Source organism: Macaca fascicularis, chromosome 20 (genome assembly GCF_037993035.2).
Source record: "Macaca fascicularis isolate 582-1 chromosome 20, T2T-MFA8v1.1".
Classification (NCBI taxonomy): Eukaryota; Metazoa; Chordata; class Mammalia; order Primates; family Cercopithecidae; genus Macaca; species Macaca fascicularis.
The window spans coordinates 11,570,522-11,591,972 of record NC_088394.1 but is presented as its reverse complement, the minus strand read 5'-3'; the positions used below and the strand labels follow the sequence as shown (position 1 = coordinate 11,591,972).

The 21,451-nt window shown below is 48.0% G+C and overlaps 1 protein-coding gene and 1 long non-coding RNA gene across 43 annotated transcripts in view; one reads left to right on the top strand and one right to left on the bottom strand.

Annotated features, from left to right (window-relative positions):
• The window catches only part of CIITA (class II major histocompatibility complex transactivator), a 62,333-nt gene that overhangs the window by 26,308 nt on the left and 14,574 nt on the right, over positions 1–21,451 (bottom strand). For 35 of the 42 annotated variants that reach the window (XR_012429253.1, XR_012429254.1, XR_012429255.1 and 32 more), the window contains 3 exons: positions 3,652–3,798; positions 3,316–3,411; positions 32–94 (listed from right to left, as the gene is read on the bottom strand). Coding sequence is in view for 36 of the 42 variants with exons in the window: in XM_005591244.3 (XP_005591301.3) it covers positions 32–94; positions 3,316–3,411; positions 3,652–3,798 (306 nt within the window). In the remaining 6 variants the exon portion in view is untranslated. The remainder of the gene's footprint in view (positions 1–31; positions 95–3,315; positions 3,412–3,651; positions 3,799–21,451) is intronic. The other 7 variants (XR_012429258.1, XM_045381612.2, XM_045381620.2 and 4 more) reach the window with 1 other exon arrangement.
• Positions 5,625–21,173, top strand: LOC123570465 (uncharacterized). Its single transcript, XR_006694649.3, has 2 exons — positions 5,625–5,810; positions 20,728–21,173. It is a non-coding gene; the product is annotated as an uncharacterized lncRNA (long non-coding RNA).

Genomic DNA, 21,451 nt, shown 5'->3' with positions numbered 1-21,451 from the left:
ACCTGCCCCCCCACCGCCCCCACAAACTTACTGAAAATGTCTTTGCTCAGGCCCTCCAGCTGGGAGTCCTGGAACACATACTGGTCCAGTTCCGCTGCCCAGACAAGGAAAAGTGCAGTCAATCAACAAGGTCTCACTGAAGGCCTACTGTGTGCCAGGCCTTGGGCTGGAGACCCTCTGGGCCTGGCACACAGTGGGGGCTCAAGAAATGTTTGTTGAATGAATGAATGATCAAACAAATGAATGAACACTGACGCTCCAGGGGCTCTTAATCTAATTGAAAAGGTGAGGTATGTATCCATGAAAACTTATCTACTGCTGCAAAGAAGAGCAAGGCGGAATGGTAGAGTTACTGCAGGATTTGAGTTCAAATTCCACCTCTACTCTCCACTAGCCCTACTAGCTGTGCAATCTCGTGTTAGCTACTTAACCACTCTGGGCTTCCATTTCCTCATCTGTGTAAGATGAATAAATAATGCCTATTACCCAGGGATCGATGGTGATAATTAGAGGTTCTACATCTAGAGCATCCAACACAGTAGCTGGTATACAGTAGGCACTCAATAAATAGTGGTAACTATATAAAGGGGTACATGGCTTGGAGCCTTTGGAATACAGGCACCATGACACGAGGTCCGAGAAAAAAAGTGTATAGTGGGATGGGGCAATCTGGGAAGGCTTCCTGGAGGGAGGGATCCTGGAACCAGGCCTTGAAAGATGGGGCAGAGTCTGGGAGAAGGAGAAAAGATAGCTTTTTGGGTCATAGTGACAGAGTCTGGAAAGATGTTCAGAGTATGTTTAGGAAACCCTGAGAGATAGGTGACGGTGGTAGAAGTTTCATGCTGGGGAAAGTCAGAACTTGATTTTATAAGCAATGGAGAGCCACAGAAGGCTTCTGAGCTGAGGAATGGAAAGATGGCCATAATGAAGGTGATGAAAATGAAGACGATAATAATGATGGTGATAATAATGATGATGGTGGTTGTGGGGTAGTACCTAACATCTATTGAATGCTTACTCTGCGCAAATTCCTTTTCTAAATGCTTTACACATTGTGACTTACTCAGTCTTACAACCATCCCATGATGGTGAGTGTGAATATTATCTCCCTTTTACACATTTGGAAGCTAAGGTCATATTTCAGGATGCTGCAAAAGAATACTTGCCCAGGCCTGGGCTTCACCTTCCAGAAGCAGAGAGAAAACCCACAGACTTGAGAAGCAGACTTGGGTGAAGCTGCCTGTTATGATTTGAATATTTGTCTTCTCCAAAACTCATGTATAAATGTAATCCCCTATGTGGCAGTATTGAGAGGTGGGGCCCTTAAGAGGTGATTGGGGCTCTTCCCTCATGAATGGGTCAATTTGTTCATGGATTAGTGGATAAACAGTTTAATAAACTGGGTTGTCATGGGAGTAAGACTAGTGGTTTTATGAGAAGAGGAAGAGAGACTATCACACCAAAACCTCTTGCCTCGTGATGCCCCACACTGCCTCGGGACTCTGCAGAGAGTCCTCACCAGCAAGAAGGCGCTCACCAGATGCAGCCCCTAACGTTGGACTTCTCAGCCTCCATAACTGTTAAGAAATAATTTTTTTCTTTATAAATTACTCAATGTCAGGTATGTTGTTTTAAGCAACAGAAAATGGACTAACACACTGCCTCACCTACTTGCTGAGACAGCTTCCACTGCCTGTGGAGATGCCCCTAAGGGTGGGGGGGGAGACAAATACTACGACATGCCCAAATCCTTAATGACTGGTTCCAGTTGTGAGGAAATGTGAATGTCCTCAGCCCCAATCACTTCTGCTTCCCCCATGTAAATCCCCAGGAAGGGAAGGAAACCATCAAGGTCTCAGTTCTGTAATTTCTGAAACATGAACAATTACTAGTCTCCTCCATTTTCTTCTTTGTATGATTTTCAATAAATTGTGCTCTGGGGAAATATTGGCCACATTTGGATCAAGCACAGAAGTGCTGAATGCTGCAGATCCTGGGTGGCCAGGAAAAGGACCACTAAGAAGAGTTTTGCAGGTTGTTCACTGCACAAGGGTGCCCCAAGCCAACAGGGAAAATGGGAGCAGGAATCCAGTTTGCACTTTGCTAGCCAAGCAGTTACTTCCTAGTAGGGGCTGCATCCTCCAGAATAGGACCACTTTTTTCTATTTCAACAGAGGCTCTGTATGAGGTGGTGGTGATGCTGACGAGAGGGGATTCTCTATCCCACTTATCTCTCCCAAAAAACAAACCACTAGCAGCAACACCACCACCACCTCTTCCCAAGAGTCCTGCCCTTGTCTGAAAGCTGTAGCTCGGGCCGGGCGCAGTGGCTCACGCCTGTAATCCCAGCACTTTGGGAGGCCGAGGCGGGAGGATCACGAGGTCAGAAGATCGAGACCACCCTGGCTAACACGGTGAAACCCCGTCTCTACTAAAAATACAAAAAATTAGCCGGGTGTGCTGGCGGGCGCCAGTAGTCCCAGCTACTCGGGAGGCTGTGGCAGGAGAATGGCGTGAACCCAGGAGGCGGAGCTTGCAGTGAGCCGAGATTGCGCCTCTGCACTCCAGTCTGGGTGACAGAGCGAGACTCCATCCCCCCTCCCCACCAAAAGAAAAAAAAAAAAGCTGTAGCTCTTCTTAAAGCTGCAAATTGACTTCTTTGCTTAAGCCTTAGCAAATCTTCCAACCCCAGACACTTTCTTTTTTGTGGTTAAAAATAGGGACTTTGAAATGAGAAAGACCTAGGTTAGAATTTCAGATCTGCACATTACTACTTCTAAAGAAAACTTCGGTAGGTCGTTTCACCTCCCTAAACCTCAATTTCCTCATTTGTAAAAGACAGAAACTAACAATATGTATTTCCTTTGTTGTTGTAAGGATTCCAGATGATAATATATGGCCAGCAATGAGCATACTATGAGTATCCAGTAAATGCTAGTTATTACAAATACTAGAGTAGCTTGGCTAAGGAGCTGGGAGGAAAAGGGAAAGAGGCGTATGGTATGGACTTCGTAGGAAGGATAGACAGAAGAACAAGAAGCAGAAATGGGTATAGACATGGAGGTGGAGGATGTAAACATGAGATTTTTGTTTTCTTGGTGGTCATTATTGAAGGGACCTATTTCTCCCACTGGACTCCATCTCCCCGCTCTTCCCTGGAGTCTCCGTTCTTCCAGCCGTTGCTCCGCATCACCCTTGCAATGATTTCTGTGGGAGGGGCCTGACGTGGCTCATGATGAATGGGTGATATTGACAAGGGACAGCAAAGAACCCTTGCCCTTGATTGTTCTTTTCTGGGCTCAGGTGCTTCCTCACCGATATTGGCATAAGCCTCCCTGGTCTCTTCATCGCCTTCCATGTCACACAACAGCCTGCTGAACTGGTCACAGTTGATGGTGTCCGTGTCGGGTTCTGGGAGGAAAAGTCCCTTGGATGAAGCAGGGAATTTCTGGGAAGAGGGCTGGTGGGGAAGGAGGGAGAGGCCGGGCGGGGCTGGGAGACCATGCCTATCTGCAGAGAGCGTCCCACAGGCGTGGGAGCTGTCCGTGGTGCTGACGGGAGCACAGGGGCCAGAACTTCCCTTGATTGCCGTCTGTACAGCAAGCTGAGGGGTGGGTGATACCGGAAGAGACCAGAGGGAGGAGGGCCCACCTGAGTAGAGCTCAATCTCTTCTTCTCCAGCCAGGTCCATCTGGTCATAGATGTGGTAGAGGCACAGGGGGTCAGCATCGCTGTTGAGAAGCTCCAGGTAGCTGCCTTCTAGGGGCCCCAACTCCATGGTGGCACACTGTGAGCTGCCTGGGAGGGAAGACATGCTCAGTCACCTCACAGGGTGTTGGAAAGAGGCAGAGGATTGACACCTACAACAACTCCCAGCTGGTGAGGGCTGGGGATGCGAGGAGTGAATAAAAGTGGTCATTCAGCACCTCTTATATGCTCAGGGTGGTGGAGAGAGGAAGCCACATTCACTTCCTCCAAGGAACTTACAAACATATGAGAAGATACCCAGGAGGTAGAAGAGGGCACTAGGAAGTGTAGATTCCATCAATCTCACACAAGAGAGTCAGGAGACCTGTCCCACATTTGGCAATGCCATGAGTGGTAACAGCTAAGATTTATAAACCAACTCCTATATGCCAAGCACATGAGCTGTCACTTTTAATACTCATATTAGCAACTATGTAAGGAACGTACTATTATTATCCTGACTTTGCATATGAGAAAACCGAGGCTCAGAGAGGTGAAGTGATTTATGTAAGGAAACCCACGTCCGAGTGGAACCAGGATTTGAACCCAGACAGTCTGACTGAAGGCCCTGCATTTAACTGCAATATTCTACTGCTTTGGGTGGACTTGAGCAAGTCTCTGCTCCTTTCTGTGCCTCAGTTTCCTAATATGTAAACTGAAGGAGTCTGAGCAGATTCTAAGATTTCCTCATCGTTTGAAGGGCATATTAAATACTTTTAACACTATTTCATTTAATCTTTAAACAATCCCAGATGTGGATACCTCAAATATCCTGACATGATCATTATACAATCTATGCATGTAGTAAATACTCACATGTACCCCATAAATATGTATAATATTATGTATTAATAAAATAAAAGAAAACAAGAAAAACCAGATACATCCACATAAAAACATGTACGTGAATGTTAGTAAAAGGATAATTCATAATAGCCAAAATATTAAAACAGCCCAAATATCCATCAAAAAATAAATGGATAAACAAAATGTTGCTTATCTATACAATAAAGTATTCTGCCATTAAAGGGAGAAAGCATTGATACATGCTGGAACATGGATGAACCTTAAAAATATATGCTAAGTGAAGAAGCTAGACACAAAGGGTCACATATTGTATGATTCTACTTATCTGAAATGTCCAGAACAGGCAAATCCATAGAGACAGAAAGTAGAAGAGGCAGGACATGGTGGCTCATGCCTGAAATCCCAGCACTTTGGGAGGCTGAGACGGGAGAATTGCTTGTGCCCAGGTGTTCAATACCAGCCTGGGCAACATAGCAAAAGCCTATCTCTATTAATTTTGTTTTTAAATAAAGAAAGCATATTAGTGGTTGCCTAGGGCTTAGTGGAGAGGGATTTTGGAAGAAAACGGGGAACAACTGCTGATGGGTATGGAGTTTCTTTAGGGGGTGATGAAATGTTCTAAAGTTGACTGTGGGGATGGGAGATGGTCGCACAACTCTCTGAGTATTCCCAAAAGACCATTGAAGTGTACTTTTTTTTTTTTGAGACGGAGTCTCTGTCACCCAGGCTGGAGTGCAGGGGTGCAATCTTGGCTCACTGCAGCCTCTGCCTCCCAGGTTCAAGCGATTCTCCTGCCTCAGCCTCCCGAGCAGCTGGGATTACAGGCACCCCACCACCACCACACCCAGCTAATTTTTGCATATTTAGTAGAGACAGGGTTTCACCATGTTGGCCAGGCTGCTGTCAAACTCCTGACCTCAAGTGATCCGCCTGTCTCCTCAGCCTCCCAAAGTGCTGGGATTACAGGCATGAACTGTACTTTTTAAGTGGGCAAATTGTATGATATGTGAATTACATCTCAATAAAGCTGTTAAAACCTAGGAAGTAAGCATTATTGTCTCTATTGGCAGATGAAGAACTTGAGACTCAGAGAGGACAAGCAACTTCCTCAAGATCATGCAGCTCTTGCTGGGGAAAACCTAGCTGAAGGCTCATCTGTGTGACTCCAAGGCCCCTGCCCTGATCCCTGGTTCAGGTCCATGTTTCCATGGTATATTCATTTCCCAGGGCTGCTGAAACAAGGTACCAGCATCCAGGTAACTCAGAACAATAACACTTATTCTCTCATGGTTCTGGAGGCCAGAAGTTGAAATCAGGGTGTCAGCAGGGCCACGCTCCCTCCAGAGGCTCTAGGCTCTAGGGGAGAACACTTCCTTGCCTCCTCTAGCTGCTATGAACTATTGGTGATCCCTGACTTGTGGTCTTGTGGCTGCATCACTCTAAACTCAGCTTTAGTGGCCACATCACCCATTCCTCATGTCTCAAGTCTCCTCTTTCTCTTATAAAGACACTTGTCATTGGATTTAGGACCCACCTAGATAATCCAGGATGATGTCATTTCAAGATCCTTAATTCTTTTTTTTTTTTTTTCCCCCTTCTTTTGAGACAGAGGCTTGCTCTGTTTCCCAGGCTAGAGTGCAGTGGTGCTATCTCGGCTCGCTGCAACCTCCACCTCCCGGTTCAAGTGATTCTCCTGCTTCTGTCTCCTGAGTAGCTGGGATTACAGGTGCTCACCACCATGATCAGCTAATTTTTGTATTTTTCGTAGAAATGGGGTTTGCCGTGTTAACCAGGCTGGTCTTAAACTCCTGACCTCAGGTGATCCTCCAATCTCAGCCTCCCAAAGTGCTGGGATTACAGGAGTGAGCCACTGCACCCAGCCCCTTAACTTAATTCTATCTGCGAAGATCCTTTTCCCAAATAAAGTCACACTGAGAGGTTCCAGGGATTTGATATGGACATATATTTTGGGGGGGCCACGTTTCAACCCACCACACATGACATGCAGATGAAGGCTGGAAGGAAACAGAGGGAGCTTCCTGGAGGAGGTAAGAGGAGAGCTGGCCCTGAAGCTGGAGGACCAGGGGGAGCCTCCTACTGTCCTATTCTGGGCCCAGAAGAGAATAAATTGAAGGGTAAACTCATGAGAAAACACACACGCAAGTCGCCACCCCATTCCAGACACTCTTTTTCTTTTTTTTTTTTTTTTTTTGAGACGGAGTCTCGCTCTGTCTCCCAGGCTGGAGTGCAGTGGCATAATCTCGGCTCACTGCAACCTCCGCCTCCCGGGTTCATGCCATTCTCCTGCCTCAGCCTCCCAAGTAGCTGGGACTAAGGCATCCACCATCACGCCTGGCTAATTTTTTTTTTTTTTTTTTTTTTTTTTTTTGTATTTTTAGTAGAGACGGGGTTTCACCATGTTAGCCAGGATGGCCTCAATCTCCTGACCTCGTGATCCACCCACCTCGGCCTCCCAAAGTTCTGGGATTACAGGCATGAGCCACTGTGCCTGGCCTTTTTTTTTTTGAGACGGACTCTCACTCTGTCGCCCAGGCTGGAGTGCAGTGACGCAATCTTGGCTCACTGCAACCTCTGCCTCCCGGGTTCAAGCAATTCTCCTGACTCAACCTCCCAAGTAGCTGGCACTACAGGCGCCTGGCACCATGCCTGGCTAATTTTTTTATTTTTAGTAGAGACAGGGTTTTGCCATGTTGGTCAGGCTGGTCTCGAACTCCTGACCTCAGGTGATCCGCCCACTTTGGCCTCCCAAAGTGCTGGGATTACAGGTGTGAGCCACCATACCCAGCCCAGAGACCTATTTTCTTTCACTCATCCACAGCTTTCACTGCCTGTGGAGAGGCTCAGCATAGACTCTGGATGTCACAGAGAATGATCTTTCCAGTCCAAGCTGGGGCACTGGCTGGGGCCGCTTGTTCATGACGGTTGAGTGGGGGCTGCAGGAATCCAAACATAACCGGCTTGCAGCGAGGTCCCAGCCAGCCGTGACTAGAGGAAGCAGAACTGAAAGATGGGGCCACAACCCTTTTCCTGGAGCGAGGCCAAAGCTGGGAGGTGGTTGGGGGGTGGGACGCTCCACCTCTCCCAGCCCCTTGGTCAGGGACACAGGCACGAAATCTATTCTCTCAGAGCAGTAAGAGAAGACTCCTTTGCCCCAACTCCTGCCTGCTGCCCGCCTCCCATTCCACCCATGCTCTTTATTGAGAGCCTACATTGCAGCACTCTGCCTCCTCTTTGAGGCAGTGTGATCTCGTGACAAGAGCTCCAGATGGACCCTAGCAACTCCATGAATGAGTTGTGTGACTTTGGACTTTGGGCAAGTTACCCAGACTCAGTTTTCTCACAGCATCGGGTCTGCCAGGGACCTTCAAGCTTGACCTCTTTCCTTCACTCTGCAGATGACAAGACTGAGACCCTGGGAAGGACATGACTTGCACAAGACCCCGTAGACTGTGGGTGGCTGCCCCTGCACCTGCTCTCCCACTCTCCCCCCGCCAAGACCCCCGGGCTGGTGCTCTTTCCTCCCAATCAAAATGTTCCCAATCAAATGATCACCCTTGTCCTATCTAGGCCCAAGCATAGAGACACAGGTCGTATCACAGACGGGGGATAGTGGGAGGGACCGAAGGGAGGAGCCTGGAGACATTTAGCCCACCCCACTTATTGATGAGCTCTGCTTCAAACTCTGGATGACATTGCCATGTGGTCAAGCACACAGTGAGATAAATACATTGAGAAGGGAAAGAAGGCAAGTATTGTGAGCTTTGGGGTAAAATTTACCAACTTTGAGACTACCCCTGCCTACTAACACACTGCCACCTAGGCAAGTTCATTTTTTAAACCACTTAGAGCCTCAATTTCCTTATCCATAAAATGGGGATAATAATAATTGGCAACTCACAAGGATTAGGGGAGTTAAGTTGCATGGAGCCCTTAGAAAGGGGACTGGCAATCAGTAAGTGCTGAATGAACAGAAGTTTTAAGGTAGCACAACTTCTACATGGTGAGTACAATATGTGTGATGGCCATCATTATTATTAGATTGCTTCTTACCTCTGTGAGAGTGACAAAGGGACACTTTCCCTTCCATTTCTTCCGAGGTCAAACTTTGTGAAGCTGAGCTTTCTGCTCTTTTGCATAAGGGGACCCTACAGACTTAATAGGAACAAGAAAGCCCCCACAGGCCAGGAATGGTGGCTCACATCTGTAGAAATTCCAGGAGTTTGAGACAGCCTGGACAACAAGGCGAAACCCTCTCTCTACAAATAACACAAAACTTAGCTGGGTGTGGTGGTGTGTGTCTGTAGTCCCAGCTACTCAGGATGCTGAGGTGGGAAGATCGCTTGAGCCTGGGGAGGTTGAGGCTGCAGTGAACTGAGATTGCACCACTGAACTCCAGCCTGGGTGATAGAGCTAGACTGTGTCTCAAAGGAAAAAAAAAAAAAAAAAAAAGGCCCCCACAGCCAGCAGGGCAGCTTGGATGGTCTGACCATGCCCCCTATCACCACCACTGAGAAGTTGCCTGGGCAAAAAGTTACCAGAGGTCCTAAGATCTGTGTCACTGGCTCAACCTGGACAAGAAGAAATCCACTCCCAGAAACCCCCAATACACATTTCAGCCCCCCCAGTTCCTGCTTCCCTAAGACCGAAGCCTGCACCTTAAGCACTTCCTTTTGGGTGTGGATTTGCAGCTCACAATGGACTTCTGCCTCCATCCCCCATAGCTGAGTTCCCAAAAAGCTCTAGGGAGAAGGCAGGGTAGAGTGTTATGCCCATGTGAGCTTGGAGGAGGTTCACACGCCTCAGTGAAACGGCTTGTCCAAGGTCACGTGGTTTGGGAGCTTGCTTCTGAATTCTGGCTGCGACGCCTTAGCCAAGTCACTTGACCTCTCTGAGCATCAGTTTTCCCAACATTAGATCTGGACAATGAAGATCGCCTTGCAGCCCAGCACTTTGGGAGGCCGAGGCAGGCGGATCACTTGAGGTCAGGAGTTTGAGACCAGCCTGGGCAACATGGTGAAATCCTGTCTCTACTAAAAATACAAAATTAGCCAGGCATGGTGGTGCGCTCCTGTAATCCCAGCTGCTTGGGAGGCTGAGGCAGGAGAATTACTTGAACCTGGGAGGCAGAGGCTGCAGTAAGCCAAGATCGCGCCACTGCACTGCAGGCTGGGCGACAAAATGAGACACCATCTCAACAACAACAACAAAAAAGATTGTCCTACAGGATCATCAGAAGGCCAAGGGGGGTTCTGTGTGGGGTGCCAGCTACATGGGAAGCCTACAGTCAAAGGAAACCCATTACATTAGGGGGTGTCAAAGCTGAAACTCAGGCCCAAGACTCTAGGTTTCACCACAACGCCACAGCTGCCTCCCAGTCACACCAACATCTACTTGAATCTTGGCATGGGACTGTCCTCTATCCCCAGACCCAAGTTTCCAATGTCTATAGACGCTTAGAAAGTGCTTCAAAGGCCCCTTCATTGGATTGTTTCTCCAACCCACAATGCCAGAGCAGGGTGGAGGGAAAAGATGGCCCTGATCATCCCATGGCAGAGAGAGCCCTTCAGCAATCCCTGAGGGCAGGGATCGCATCGCTCAAGCTCACCTCCTCCCAGCTCTCAGCATGTTTCTGCACATGGCAGCCTCTCTTCATCCGTGGCAAAGATGCAGAACTAGAATTCACAGTGCCCAGCAAGTGCCAGGTACCAAATGACATGACTCGTAGGTGTTATCCCATTTGGTCTAACTTACACATCAGCTATTTGTATTCCTGTTTCTCAGATGAAGAGACAGGCTCAGAGAGATTAGTGAGCTGAGATTTGAACCCAACTACCCATCTCCAAAGCCTCAGCCCACTCTACAGCCTTTTTGAATGGCTCTTGGCCCCCCACCACCCCGGTGAGGAAAGGCGTGGGTGGCAAGACAATTTCTCCTTTTGAGGAGCCATCTGGGGGTAGGGCAGAGGTGTGGTCTGTGTCTTTCTGGTAAATGGGCAGTATTTTTAGAAGGTCCTCTTTGAAACTGTGCTTCCCCCTGGGCCACCACCTTCCACATCCAACTCGAGAAAATATTCCTGATCTTTTTGCCATCAAAAGTCCTTTTTAGGGTTCATTTTCATCCCCACTTCACACTGCTGAAGGATTTGAAAGACTAAGTATAGACACTAAACGGATGTCTGAAATAACAATTCATTTCTCTCTCCCCCGAGGGAAATCAAGTGTTGCCGGAATGTTCTAACTCAGACCTAAACAAGCTGGAGATCAGTGCATGCAGCTCTTCTGTGCATAGCATAATGTTCCATCTCAGCTGGTGGGAGATGAATGGGAGCTCAGATGGTGAGCTTTGGGGTGAAATTTCCCAACTTTGAGATTATCCCTACCTACCAACACACTACAATCTGGGCAAGTTCATTTTTTAAACCACTTGGAGCCTCAGTTTCCTTATCTGTAAAGTGGAGAATAATAATAATTGGCAACTCATAGGGTTAGGGGAGTTAAGTTGCATGGAGCCCTTAGAAAGGGGACTGGCGACCAGTAAGTGCTGAATGAACAGTAGCTTAAGGCGGCACAGCTTCTGCATGGTGAGTACAATATGTGTAATGGCTGTTTTTATTATTTGCTTCTTACCTCTGTGACAGTGACCAGGGAAGATTTCTTTGTGTCTGGACCTGTGCTAGATGCCTTGCATTTACTATTCTGTTTCAACTGTTAATGGCAACTCTGGGAGATTTGTGTTATTATACCCATTTTACAGATGCAGGGGCTGAGATCATGTCCAGTTCATTAGATTATTTTCTTTCCGGAGGAGGAGAGTCTATCTTTGAGGGTCTAAGGAGGCACTGCAAGGGAGAAGAAGACTCTTTTGCTATCCCTAAAAGCCTCCAGCACTGCTCTGAACTGTGATTAAAGAGCATGAGAAGGAAGCCAGTGGTGGTGGCTCATGCCTGTAATCCCAGCACTTTGGGAGGCCGAGGCTGCGGATTACTTGAGGTCAGGAGTTCAAGACCGGCCTGACCAACATGGTGAAACCCTATCTCTACAAAAACACAAAAATTAGCTGAGCTTGGTGATGGGTGCCTGTAATCCCAGCTACTCCGGAGGCTGAGGCAGGAAAATTGCTTGAACCCAGGAGGCGGAGGTTGCAGTGAGCCGAGATTGCGCCACTGCACTCCAGCCTGGGCGACGAGCAAGACTCTGTCTCAGAGGAAAAAAAAAAAAAAAAAAAAAAAAGAACACGAGAAGGAATACTTCCCTACACTTGCCCGTGAACTTCTCCTCCTGAGGAATAATAGGAAGACCTCTGAACTGTGTGCCTAGTTTTGAGTTTCTGCTCTGCCTTTAATCCTGAGTACATTACCTTAGCCCTCCGAGCTTCCGTTTCAATGAGTGTGGGAATCCCTTCAATTGAGTCTTTTTGAGATTCTGATTACTCATTGCCTGGCAGTCTTCTCCTTTTCCTTTCACCCAAGGCCCCCCACCTCAACACCAAGTTGCTCCCCAACCTCATGACAAGCTGCTTCCGGGGGCCAGATGATGTTGAGAAGTCAGGGGCCTAGGAATGCCTATCTACCACGACCAGACCCCAAACAGCTTCTTTGTGGGCATAATAGCTCAAATGAGTTCTCCTTTTGCTCGAGCACCCTGTAGTACTCCCAGATAAACACTAGACTTAAACATCTCTCACTTTTCCCCTCTAAAGCTGTAAAACAATGATTTACTGAGCACCCCATAAGAAAGTCGCCGAGCTCAGTTCCTTACGGGCCCCAAAGAGGTTTGCCACGCAGTCCCTGCCAAAGAGGCTTGCAATGTAGACCCAGATGATATTTTAGGAGAGAGACAAAACATCATAATAGCATAGTGGTTAAGGGTGCAGGCTCTGGGTTCAAATCTCAGTTCCACACTAGCTGTGTGACCTTGCAAACGTTACTCAGCCTCTCTGAGTCACAGAATCGACTGCATTTTATTGGCACAGTGCTTACTTCACTGAGTTGTTGTGACTTGCCTAAAGTGACTTAGCCAGTAAGTGGTACTAAGATGTAAATTCCAAAAATAAAACAGCAAGGTGTCCTTTGATACTGTACAACTGGCAAAAGTTAGAAATCTGGGAAATGCCAAGTGTTAGTTACACAGGGTTTGTGGGAATGTAGATGGATGGAGCTGCTCTGGAGAACGACCTGGCATCACGTAGAATATCTAAGGATATGTAGATCCTACAACCTGGCAATTCAGCTCTTGGGTCTATACATTCCGAAGAAATTCTCCCATAACTCCCCAGGAGAACCTATCTGAGGATGGTTACTGCTGTGTTATTTGTGTTGACAGAGGGTTAGAGGTCACCTAGGTGTCCATCACTGGGGGTGTGGACAGGTGAAAAGTAACCACTGAACTCCATAGAGAACAAGGTCCATGATTAGAAGCAAAGACCAAATGCATCAGAAGCAAGGCAAGTAGATCTTAATAACATAGTATGGAATGCAAAAGTAAGACACTGTGGCCGGGCGCGGTGGCTCACACCTGTAATTCCAGCACTTTGGGAGGCTGAGGCAGGTGGATCACTTGAGGTCAGAAGTTTGAAAGCAGCCTAGCCAACACGGTAAAAACCCAACTCTACTAAAAATAGAAAAATCAGCCTGGGTGACAGAGTGAGACTCCATCTAAAAAAAAAAAAAAAGGCAAAACACGTTTTATAAGAGCACATATAAACAGAAGGATACACCTGAAATGCATTAGAATGGGCACCCGGTATGGGAAATAGGGACATTAATGAAGAGAAATCCCTCATGTGAACCAAGGATCTTAGTGTACTATGACCTGGGCTGGGCTGGGCAGTTAATTGAAGGTTTAAAGGTCCAAGTGTTGAAAAGAAGGAGGCTTCTGGTTGGGCGCGGTGGTTCACACCTGTAATCCCAGCACTTTGGGAGGCTGAGGCAGGTGGATCACCTGAGGTCAGGAGTTCGAGACCAGCCTGTCCAACATGGCGAAACCCCGTCGCTACTAAAAATACACAAATTAGCCCGGTGTGGTGGCGGGCGCCTGTAGTCCCAGCTACTGGGGAGGCTGAGGCAGGAGAATCACTTGAACCTGGGAGGCGGAGGTTGCAGTGAACCGAGATCGAGCCACTGCACTCCAGCCTGGGCAACAAAGAGAGACTCCGTCTCAAAAAAAAAATAAAAAATAAAAAAAAGAAAAAAAAAGAAAAGAAAGAGGCTTCATGGGGTGGGGTCGATATCTGTGTGGCTCACCAACAATAGGGCCTGTACAGAGCCTGGTACCTATAGATGCTCACAAAGAAAGAAACCTCTGCTCTTGCCACCCCATAGGCTGTCTGGGGATGGCTTGATTTGTACCTGATAGCCCAGGGTCCTGGGGAAGAGATAAGAACATGCTGGACTTGGAGCAGGATGGGGGAGGAGCTGGAGGTAGAGGAAGAAGGCCCTCGCTCTCCTGCCTGCTGTTTGCAAACCAAGTGTAGGTATCCCAGGAGAATGAGACAGAGAGAGGACTTAAGAGAAATGACTGGTCTCACTCAAGACTTTCACTTCTTGGAGTGGCACGAGGAGGTCACAACAGGTGGAGAGGAAACTAAGGCATGTAGCAACACTGCAACACTCAGGGGCTTATGGGCCTGGAAACAGTTGCAGGTTCTGATCATTTGTCCTCAAGGCAGGGAGAGTGGAAGACGTGTGTGCATGTGCGTGCATGTATATGTGTGTAATGGGGGCAGGAAGTAACATGAGCTTCATCTCAGGAGAGGTCTGGAAATATTGCTATTGGTTGGCTCTAAATCCCCTCTCTGACCTGCAGGCTCCTCAACTGTGCAACAGGGGCTTGGCTGCAAAATCAAAAGTTGAATCCGGTCGATAGGCCTACTTGTTTCATTTCCCAAGCCAAAATAACTCTGTGTGTGTGTGTGTGTGTGTGTGTGTGTGTATTACCATCACAATGTCTCTATATAGAGTACACACAATTGTTACCAGAGGCCCCACTACTCCCTATTGCCTTCTGCCTGTACACATTTCACATCATTATGACCCCTTTGGCATTTGGATTTGCCACCCTTGGCAGGTCCCTTCTAGCTCTGACCTGCTGGAAAGATAATGGGTTGAGAGGGGTGGGTGATGGGGGCAGTGAGAAGCAGGATTCAATTCTTTCCTGTCCTGCAATGGAATTGAGGTGCACAGTAGGTCTTTTTCTACAGAGGGTCTTGGAGGCGACTGGCCCTGGGTACCCAAACAGGCCAGTTCCACACAGAGAAGAAGCAGGAAGCACTAAAGTTGCAGCATCTGGGGTGTTGGGTGCACTTTCCCAGCTCTGCTGCCAGCTCAGATGGAAAGGTGATTAAGAGATAAGCTGTCTGAGATCACACCTGTAATTCCAGCACTTTGGGAGGCAGAGGAGGGAGGAAGACTTGAGGCCAGGAGTTTGAGACCAGCCTGGGCAACATAGTGAAACCCCACCTCTTCAGACATAAAAGATACAAAAATTAGCTGATGTGGTGGAGTGCCCTTGTAGTCTTGGCTACTTGGGAGGCTGAGGCAGGAGGATGGCTTGAGCTCAGGAGCTTGAGGCTGCAGTGAGCAATGATTGTACCACTGCACTCCAACCTGAGCAAGAGAGTGAGACCTTGTCTCATAAATGAATGGATGGATGAATGAATGAATGAATGGTAAGCTCTCTGGGAACTGCGGGATGCAAAGAGCTACTCCCCGCTGACACCTGCCTGCTGCTCCTTTTTGCCATCACAATTCCAGTGCCCTTGGATGGATTTCCATTGCAGCTCCCTGCCCTTTGGGTTTGAACCAACCAGCCTCTGGCAAACAAAGTAACTTCAGAGCAGGAAAGCTGAAAACAAAGCAAAACTGGCTCCAATCCCTAGCCAAAGGGCTTCTCAGCAGTTGGAGGCAGTTTAAAGAAAGAAGGACCCACTCGGTCATGGAAACAGCAGTGTTTACAATAGCCTGGTGGGATGGAATTGACCCAGGGAGTCATGAGACCTGAGATACGGGCACTGCTCTGCTTCTGATAGGCTGTGTGACTTTGGGCAAGCCCGTTCCCCTCTCTGGTCCCCAGGGCCCTCATCTGTTAAATAAAAGGGTCACACAAGAGTAGCGGTTTTCAGATGAAATTTTACATGGATCCTAAATTCCTGAACAGGTGAAGAGAGCGCGCTGTGGTTAAATAGGATCGCCAGAGGCTCCACTACTCCCTATTGCCTTCTGCTGGGACACATTTCACATCATTATGGCCTTTTTGGTTCTTGGGTTTGACACCTGTGGCTTAGAGGCCCTTTTCAGGTCCCTTCTAGCTCTGACTTCTGGGAAGATGATGACTTGGAAGGGATGGGTGATTGGGGCATGGAGAGGCAGGATTCAATTCTGTCCTTGAAACCTCTCTTGCCTAAAATAAGCTGTAGAGAGTACAGTTTAAAAACACAACTCAGCCTGGGCCTGGTGGCTCATGCCTGTAATCCTAGGACTTTGGGAAGCTGAGGTGGGTGGATCAGATCACTTGAGCCCAGGAGTTCGAGAGCAGCATGGTCATCATGGCAAAACCCCGTCTCTACAAAAAATACAAAAATTATCTGGGCATGGTGGTGTGCATCTGTAGTCCCAGCTACTCAGAAGGCTGAGGTGGGAGGATCACTTGAGCCTGGGGAAGTCGTTGAGGCTGCAGTGAGCCGTGATTGTGCCACTGCACTCCAGCCTGGGAGACAGAGTAAGACCCTGTCTCAAAAATAAATAAATACATGAAACTAAGTTAAAAAAATAAAAACACAACTCCACCAACTGAAAGAAGCCAATCTGAAGAGGCTACATACCGTATGACTCCAGCTATTTATCTGAAAAAGGCAAAACAATGGAGATAAAAAGGTCGGGGGTTGCCTAGGGTTATGGGGGAGAGAGGGAGGGATAAATAGACAAAGCATGGGATTTGTAGGGCAGTGAAACAAGTCTGTGTGATACTATAATGTCATATACATGACATCATATATCTGTCCAAACCCACAGAATCTACAACACCAAGAGTAAACCCTCGTATAAACAAACCATGGACCTTGAGTAATAATGATGCATCAATGTGGGTTCATTGATTATAACAAATGTATCAGTCTAGTGCTGAATGTTCATCATGGGGGAGGCTATACCTGTATGGGGGCACAGGGGGTAGATGAGGGGTGTGAAGCTCTAGCTTCCTTGCTGTCCCAGCTTGAGTGCTCCCTATGGGATTGGCTAAGACCTCTGTTGTGACTGCATTGCACCTCAACTCCTGCTGCTTCCCAACCCTGCTTTCTTCCCTTTTCCTTTGGGTGTTCCCTCCTGTGACTGTCTGCAGTAAACCTCCTGTATGCAAATCTCCATCTCCTACTTGGCTTTCCAGGCAATCTGACCTGAGAGAACTTACTTCTACTTTTATTCCAAGAGGGGCCTGGAAATCCTACAGAACCCCACAAAAGACACCACAGATGCCCCCTCTGAAAGTTCAGGCAAGCCACCTATCTTCTCTGGGTCCCGATTGAGGACCTTGACCTCATAGCAACTTGGAAAATCTTAAAACTCAAATGAGGGCCGGGCGTGGTGGCTCACACCTGTAATCCCAGCACTTTGGGAGGCCGAGGTGGGCGGATCACAAGGTCAGGAGATCGAGACCATGGTGAAACCCCGTCTCCACTAAAAATAGAAAAAAAATTAGCCGGGCGCAGGGGCGGGCACCTGTAGTCCCAGCTACTCGGGAGGCTGAGGCAGGAGAATGGCGTGAACCCGGGAGGCGGAGCTTGCAGTGAGCCGAGATTGCGCCACTGCACTCCAGCCTGGGCGACAGAGCGAGACTCCGTCTCAAAAAAAAAAAAAAAAAACTCAAATGAGCCATCATTTCCAGCTTGTGCGTTTGCCAGTGAAGGGTAAAGTTATTGCGGGTGAGGGACTTGGTGGTCCCAGGATAAGAATGAAGATGAGCTGTATGAGCTGCAGCCAGGAGACCTTCCGTCCCTGTCCAGAATGCAGGGTTGGGATAAGAGTTCCCTTCCCCACTTGCCTGGTCTGTCCCAGCTCCAGATGGCCTCCCTTCTGCTTGCCACTCCTAGCTGCAGTCAATGACCTGGAAAGGAGTCCAACAAGTTTTTCCTGGAAAGGAACCTGACCCTGGTGCTGGGGTAGGGGGTGGAGTGATGAGGATCTTGTGACTGCAGTTAGAAAAGCCAGGCCCCACACTCCAGTCTTGACCTATCCAGCTCTACTTAACACAGTCCCCTCAGCACTCTGCTGGGTGCTGCAGACCCCAGGATGAACCATGAGCCAGTCTTGCTTGCTGGGATCTGACTATGGAGTCCAGCCATTGGCAGGCTTGGCTGTGAATGAGAATTACCTGGGAAAGGTGTCAAAAACACAGCGTCCTGGGCCTCACCCCCAGTGGCTCTATTCAGGGAGTCTGCAGCCGGGCCCAGGAATCTGTATTTTCTTTCATTTTTTTTGAGACAGAGTTTCACTCTCGTTGCCCAGGCTGGAGTGCAATGGCGTGATCTCGGCTCACCACAATCTCCACTTCCCAGGTTCAGGTGATTCTTCTGCCCCAGCCTCCTGAGTAGCTGGGATTATAGGCATGCGCCACCACACCCGGCTAATTTTGTATTTTTAGGAGAGATGGGGTTTCGCCATGTTGCCCAGGCTGGTCTCGAACTCCTGACCTCAGGTGATCCGCTGGCCTCGGCCTCCCAAACTGCTGGGATTACAGGTGTGAGCCACCATGCCCGGCCTGGAATCTGTATTTTCAAAGATTTATTTTTGGCCGGGCGCGGTGGCTCAAGCCTGTAATCCCAGCACTTTGGGAGGCCGAGACGGGCAGATCACGAGGTCAGGAGATCGAGACCATCCTGGCTAACACAGTGAAACCCCGTCTCTACTAAAAAAATACAAAAAACTAGCCGGGCGAGGTGGTGGGCGCCTGTAGTCCCAGCTACTTGGGAGGCTGAGGCAGGAGAATGGCGTAAACCCGGGAGGCGGAGCTTGCAGTGAGCTGAGATTCGGCCACTGCACTGCACTCCAGCCTGGGAGACAGAGCGAGACGCAGTCTCAACAACAACAACAACAAAAAGATTTATTTTTATTAATTTATGTATATTTTTTTCTTTCTTTTTTTTTTTTTTTTTTGAGACGGAGTCTCGCTGTGTCTCCCAGGCTGGAGTGCAGTGGCGTGATCTCGGCTCACTGCAAGCTCCGCCTCCCGGGTTCACGCCATTCTCCCGCCTCAGCCTCCCAAGTAGCTGAGACTACAGGCGCCCGCCACCACGCCCGGCTAGTTTTTTTTTGTATTTTTAGTAGAGAAGGGGTTTCACCATGTTAGCCAGGATAGTCTCGATCTCCTGACCTCGTGATCCACCCGCCTCGGCCTCCCAAAGTGCTGGGATTACAGGCTTGAGCCACCGCGCCCGGCCAAATTTATGTATATTTTTTTCTAAGAAAAGATCTTGCTCTGTTGCCCAGGCTGATCTCGAACTCCTGGTCTCAAGCCATCATCCTGCCTTGGCCTCCCAAGGTGCTGGAATTACAGGCATGAGCCACTGCACTGCGCCCCTTTCTTAATTCTTACATCTTTCCTTCCTGAAGTTTCTCAGCTGCCCTCTGCTGCCATGCCCTTGGTCTAATAGTCACCAGACCCTCAGCCTAGATTTTACAATAGCTTCCAGGTCGTTCCTCTCTTGCGGTTTCCCAAACTGCAGGCATTCGTCTTCCATCTTTACAATTTTTTGGGGTCATATTGACATATCACCTGTTGTATAATTTACCTCAGGATTTTCCTTAAATTAATTTTTTAAAGAAACTTAAATAGACCGATTTTAAAAGACAGCTTTCTAGAGTTGAAAGCAGGGAGTCAGACAGATATTTGTCCACCCGTGTACCTAGCAACATTATTCACAATAGTCAAGAGGTAGGAACAACCCACCTGTCTATCAATCAACAAATGAATGGATGAACAAAATATGGGATATCCACATATTAGAATACTATTCCGCCATAGAAAGGAATTACACGCGCCATGACATGGATGAACCTGGAAGACATTATGCCAAGTGAAAGAAGCCAGGCACAAAAAGACAAATATTGTGTAATTCTATTTATAGGAGGTGGCCCAAAACATAGAGACAGGAAGTTGGAGTTACCACGAACTGGGTGGAAGGAGCAGTGGGGAGTTATTGCTTATTGGGTAGAGTTTCAGTTTGGGAGGATGAAAAAGTTCTGGAGAAGGATGGTAGTGGGGGTTGCACAAGAATTTGAAATATTTAATGCCACTGAATTGTACATTTCAAAGTGGTTAAAATGGTAAATTTTATATGTATTTTGCCATGATTTTACAAAAAAGAAAACTTTTTTTCCCACGTATAAATGGAGAAGCAAAACCAAACCAACAGTATCACTTGTGGTTGAAAAAGAAACAATGTTACTAAAATAATGTCAACTTCTCTACCACTTTGTTAAAAAGAAATCTTAGCAAGCATTAGGGCACTGTCAAAGATCAGGGAAAATCAAGAGACTTTGTCCTTGATGCAAGAAGGATTGAAGGAATCTGAAAAGTATCTATGTCCTTCCTATGAGAATCGGTGGTAACTAATGCCTCTTTCTGAACTGTCTTTTGACTGTGTGTGTCTTGGTCTTTGGAAACCTCCCATCTGCCTATGCTTTCCTCTCTGAATTTTTTTTTTTTTTTTTTCTGAGACAGTCTTGCTCTGTTGCCCAGGCTGAAGTGCAGTAGTACAGTCTCCGCTTTCAGGTAACCTCCACCTCTCAGGTAACCTCTGCCTCTCGGGTTCAAGCGATTCTCGTGCCTCAGCCTCCCAAGTAGTTGAGATTACAGGCGTGCACCACCATGCCCGGCTAAAACACAAAAAGGCGTTTTAGTAGAGATGGGGTTTCTCTATGTTGCCCACGCTGGTCTTGAACTCCTGGCCTCAAGCAATCCACCCGCCTCGGCCTCCCAAAGTTCTGGGATTACAGGTGTGAGCCACTGCGCCCAGCCCCTCTCTGATCTTTCTAAACAATCCCTTTAGGATCTATAACAGTTATTCCCAATGCATGAATATTCTTTGGTGGTTTTCCAAAGTGCTTTTTCTGTGCACATCAGACATCATCAAGCAAGCTCTCATGTTTTATCCATTTTACAGATGAACCTCAGAGAGGGGAAGTCACTTGTCAGGGTGACTCAAGGCGAATCAAGGCTAAGTCCAGAAGCTTCCTACCTCCCTCCAGCCACTTCCCTGATTGCCTGGAACTGACCCAGAGTGTCCTTGGGTTAATTTTCTGATTCTGCTCTTCTCAAGGTATCTGAAGTTGGGTCTTAGGACATGAAACCAAGCCCCAGCCATCAGACAGACTGGGTATCAACAGGTTTCTCTCTGACTGCGTGGGACCTGCCCTGTGTTTGTGGAGGTTCACATCTGCTTGCTGCACTGGACTGGGCTCTCGGTAGACCAGGGTTCAAATCCTGCTTCTGTAAACTGCTTGCTGTGTGGCGTTAAGCAAAACAAGCAAAACAAAACAAAACACCTCCTGGGACTTCTTTTCTGATAGAGGGTTTGTAACAGGGAGAGAGTAAAGAGATGAGACCACATTAGCGCCTCCCAGTGTCTCTGCCCTGGGGACTTTTGCACCACAAGCGAACATTGGAGTCACCCGGGATAGATGGTTTAACCGGCACGGTCTCAGCCTCACCCCAGGCCTAGCCAACGGAGCCTGGGGGTGAGCCAAGGAACCTGCATCCTAAACAGGTTGATCATCCTAGGTGATGTTCATGTGTGGGAAGCCTGGGATTCCCAGCTCAGTCATCTCCGAAGACCCTGCCTCCAAACGTTCTGAGGTTGTTGGAGACCAGGTCATTACCTAAGGCAG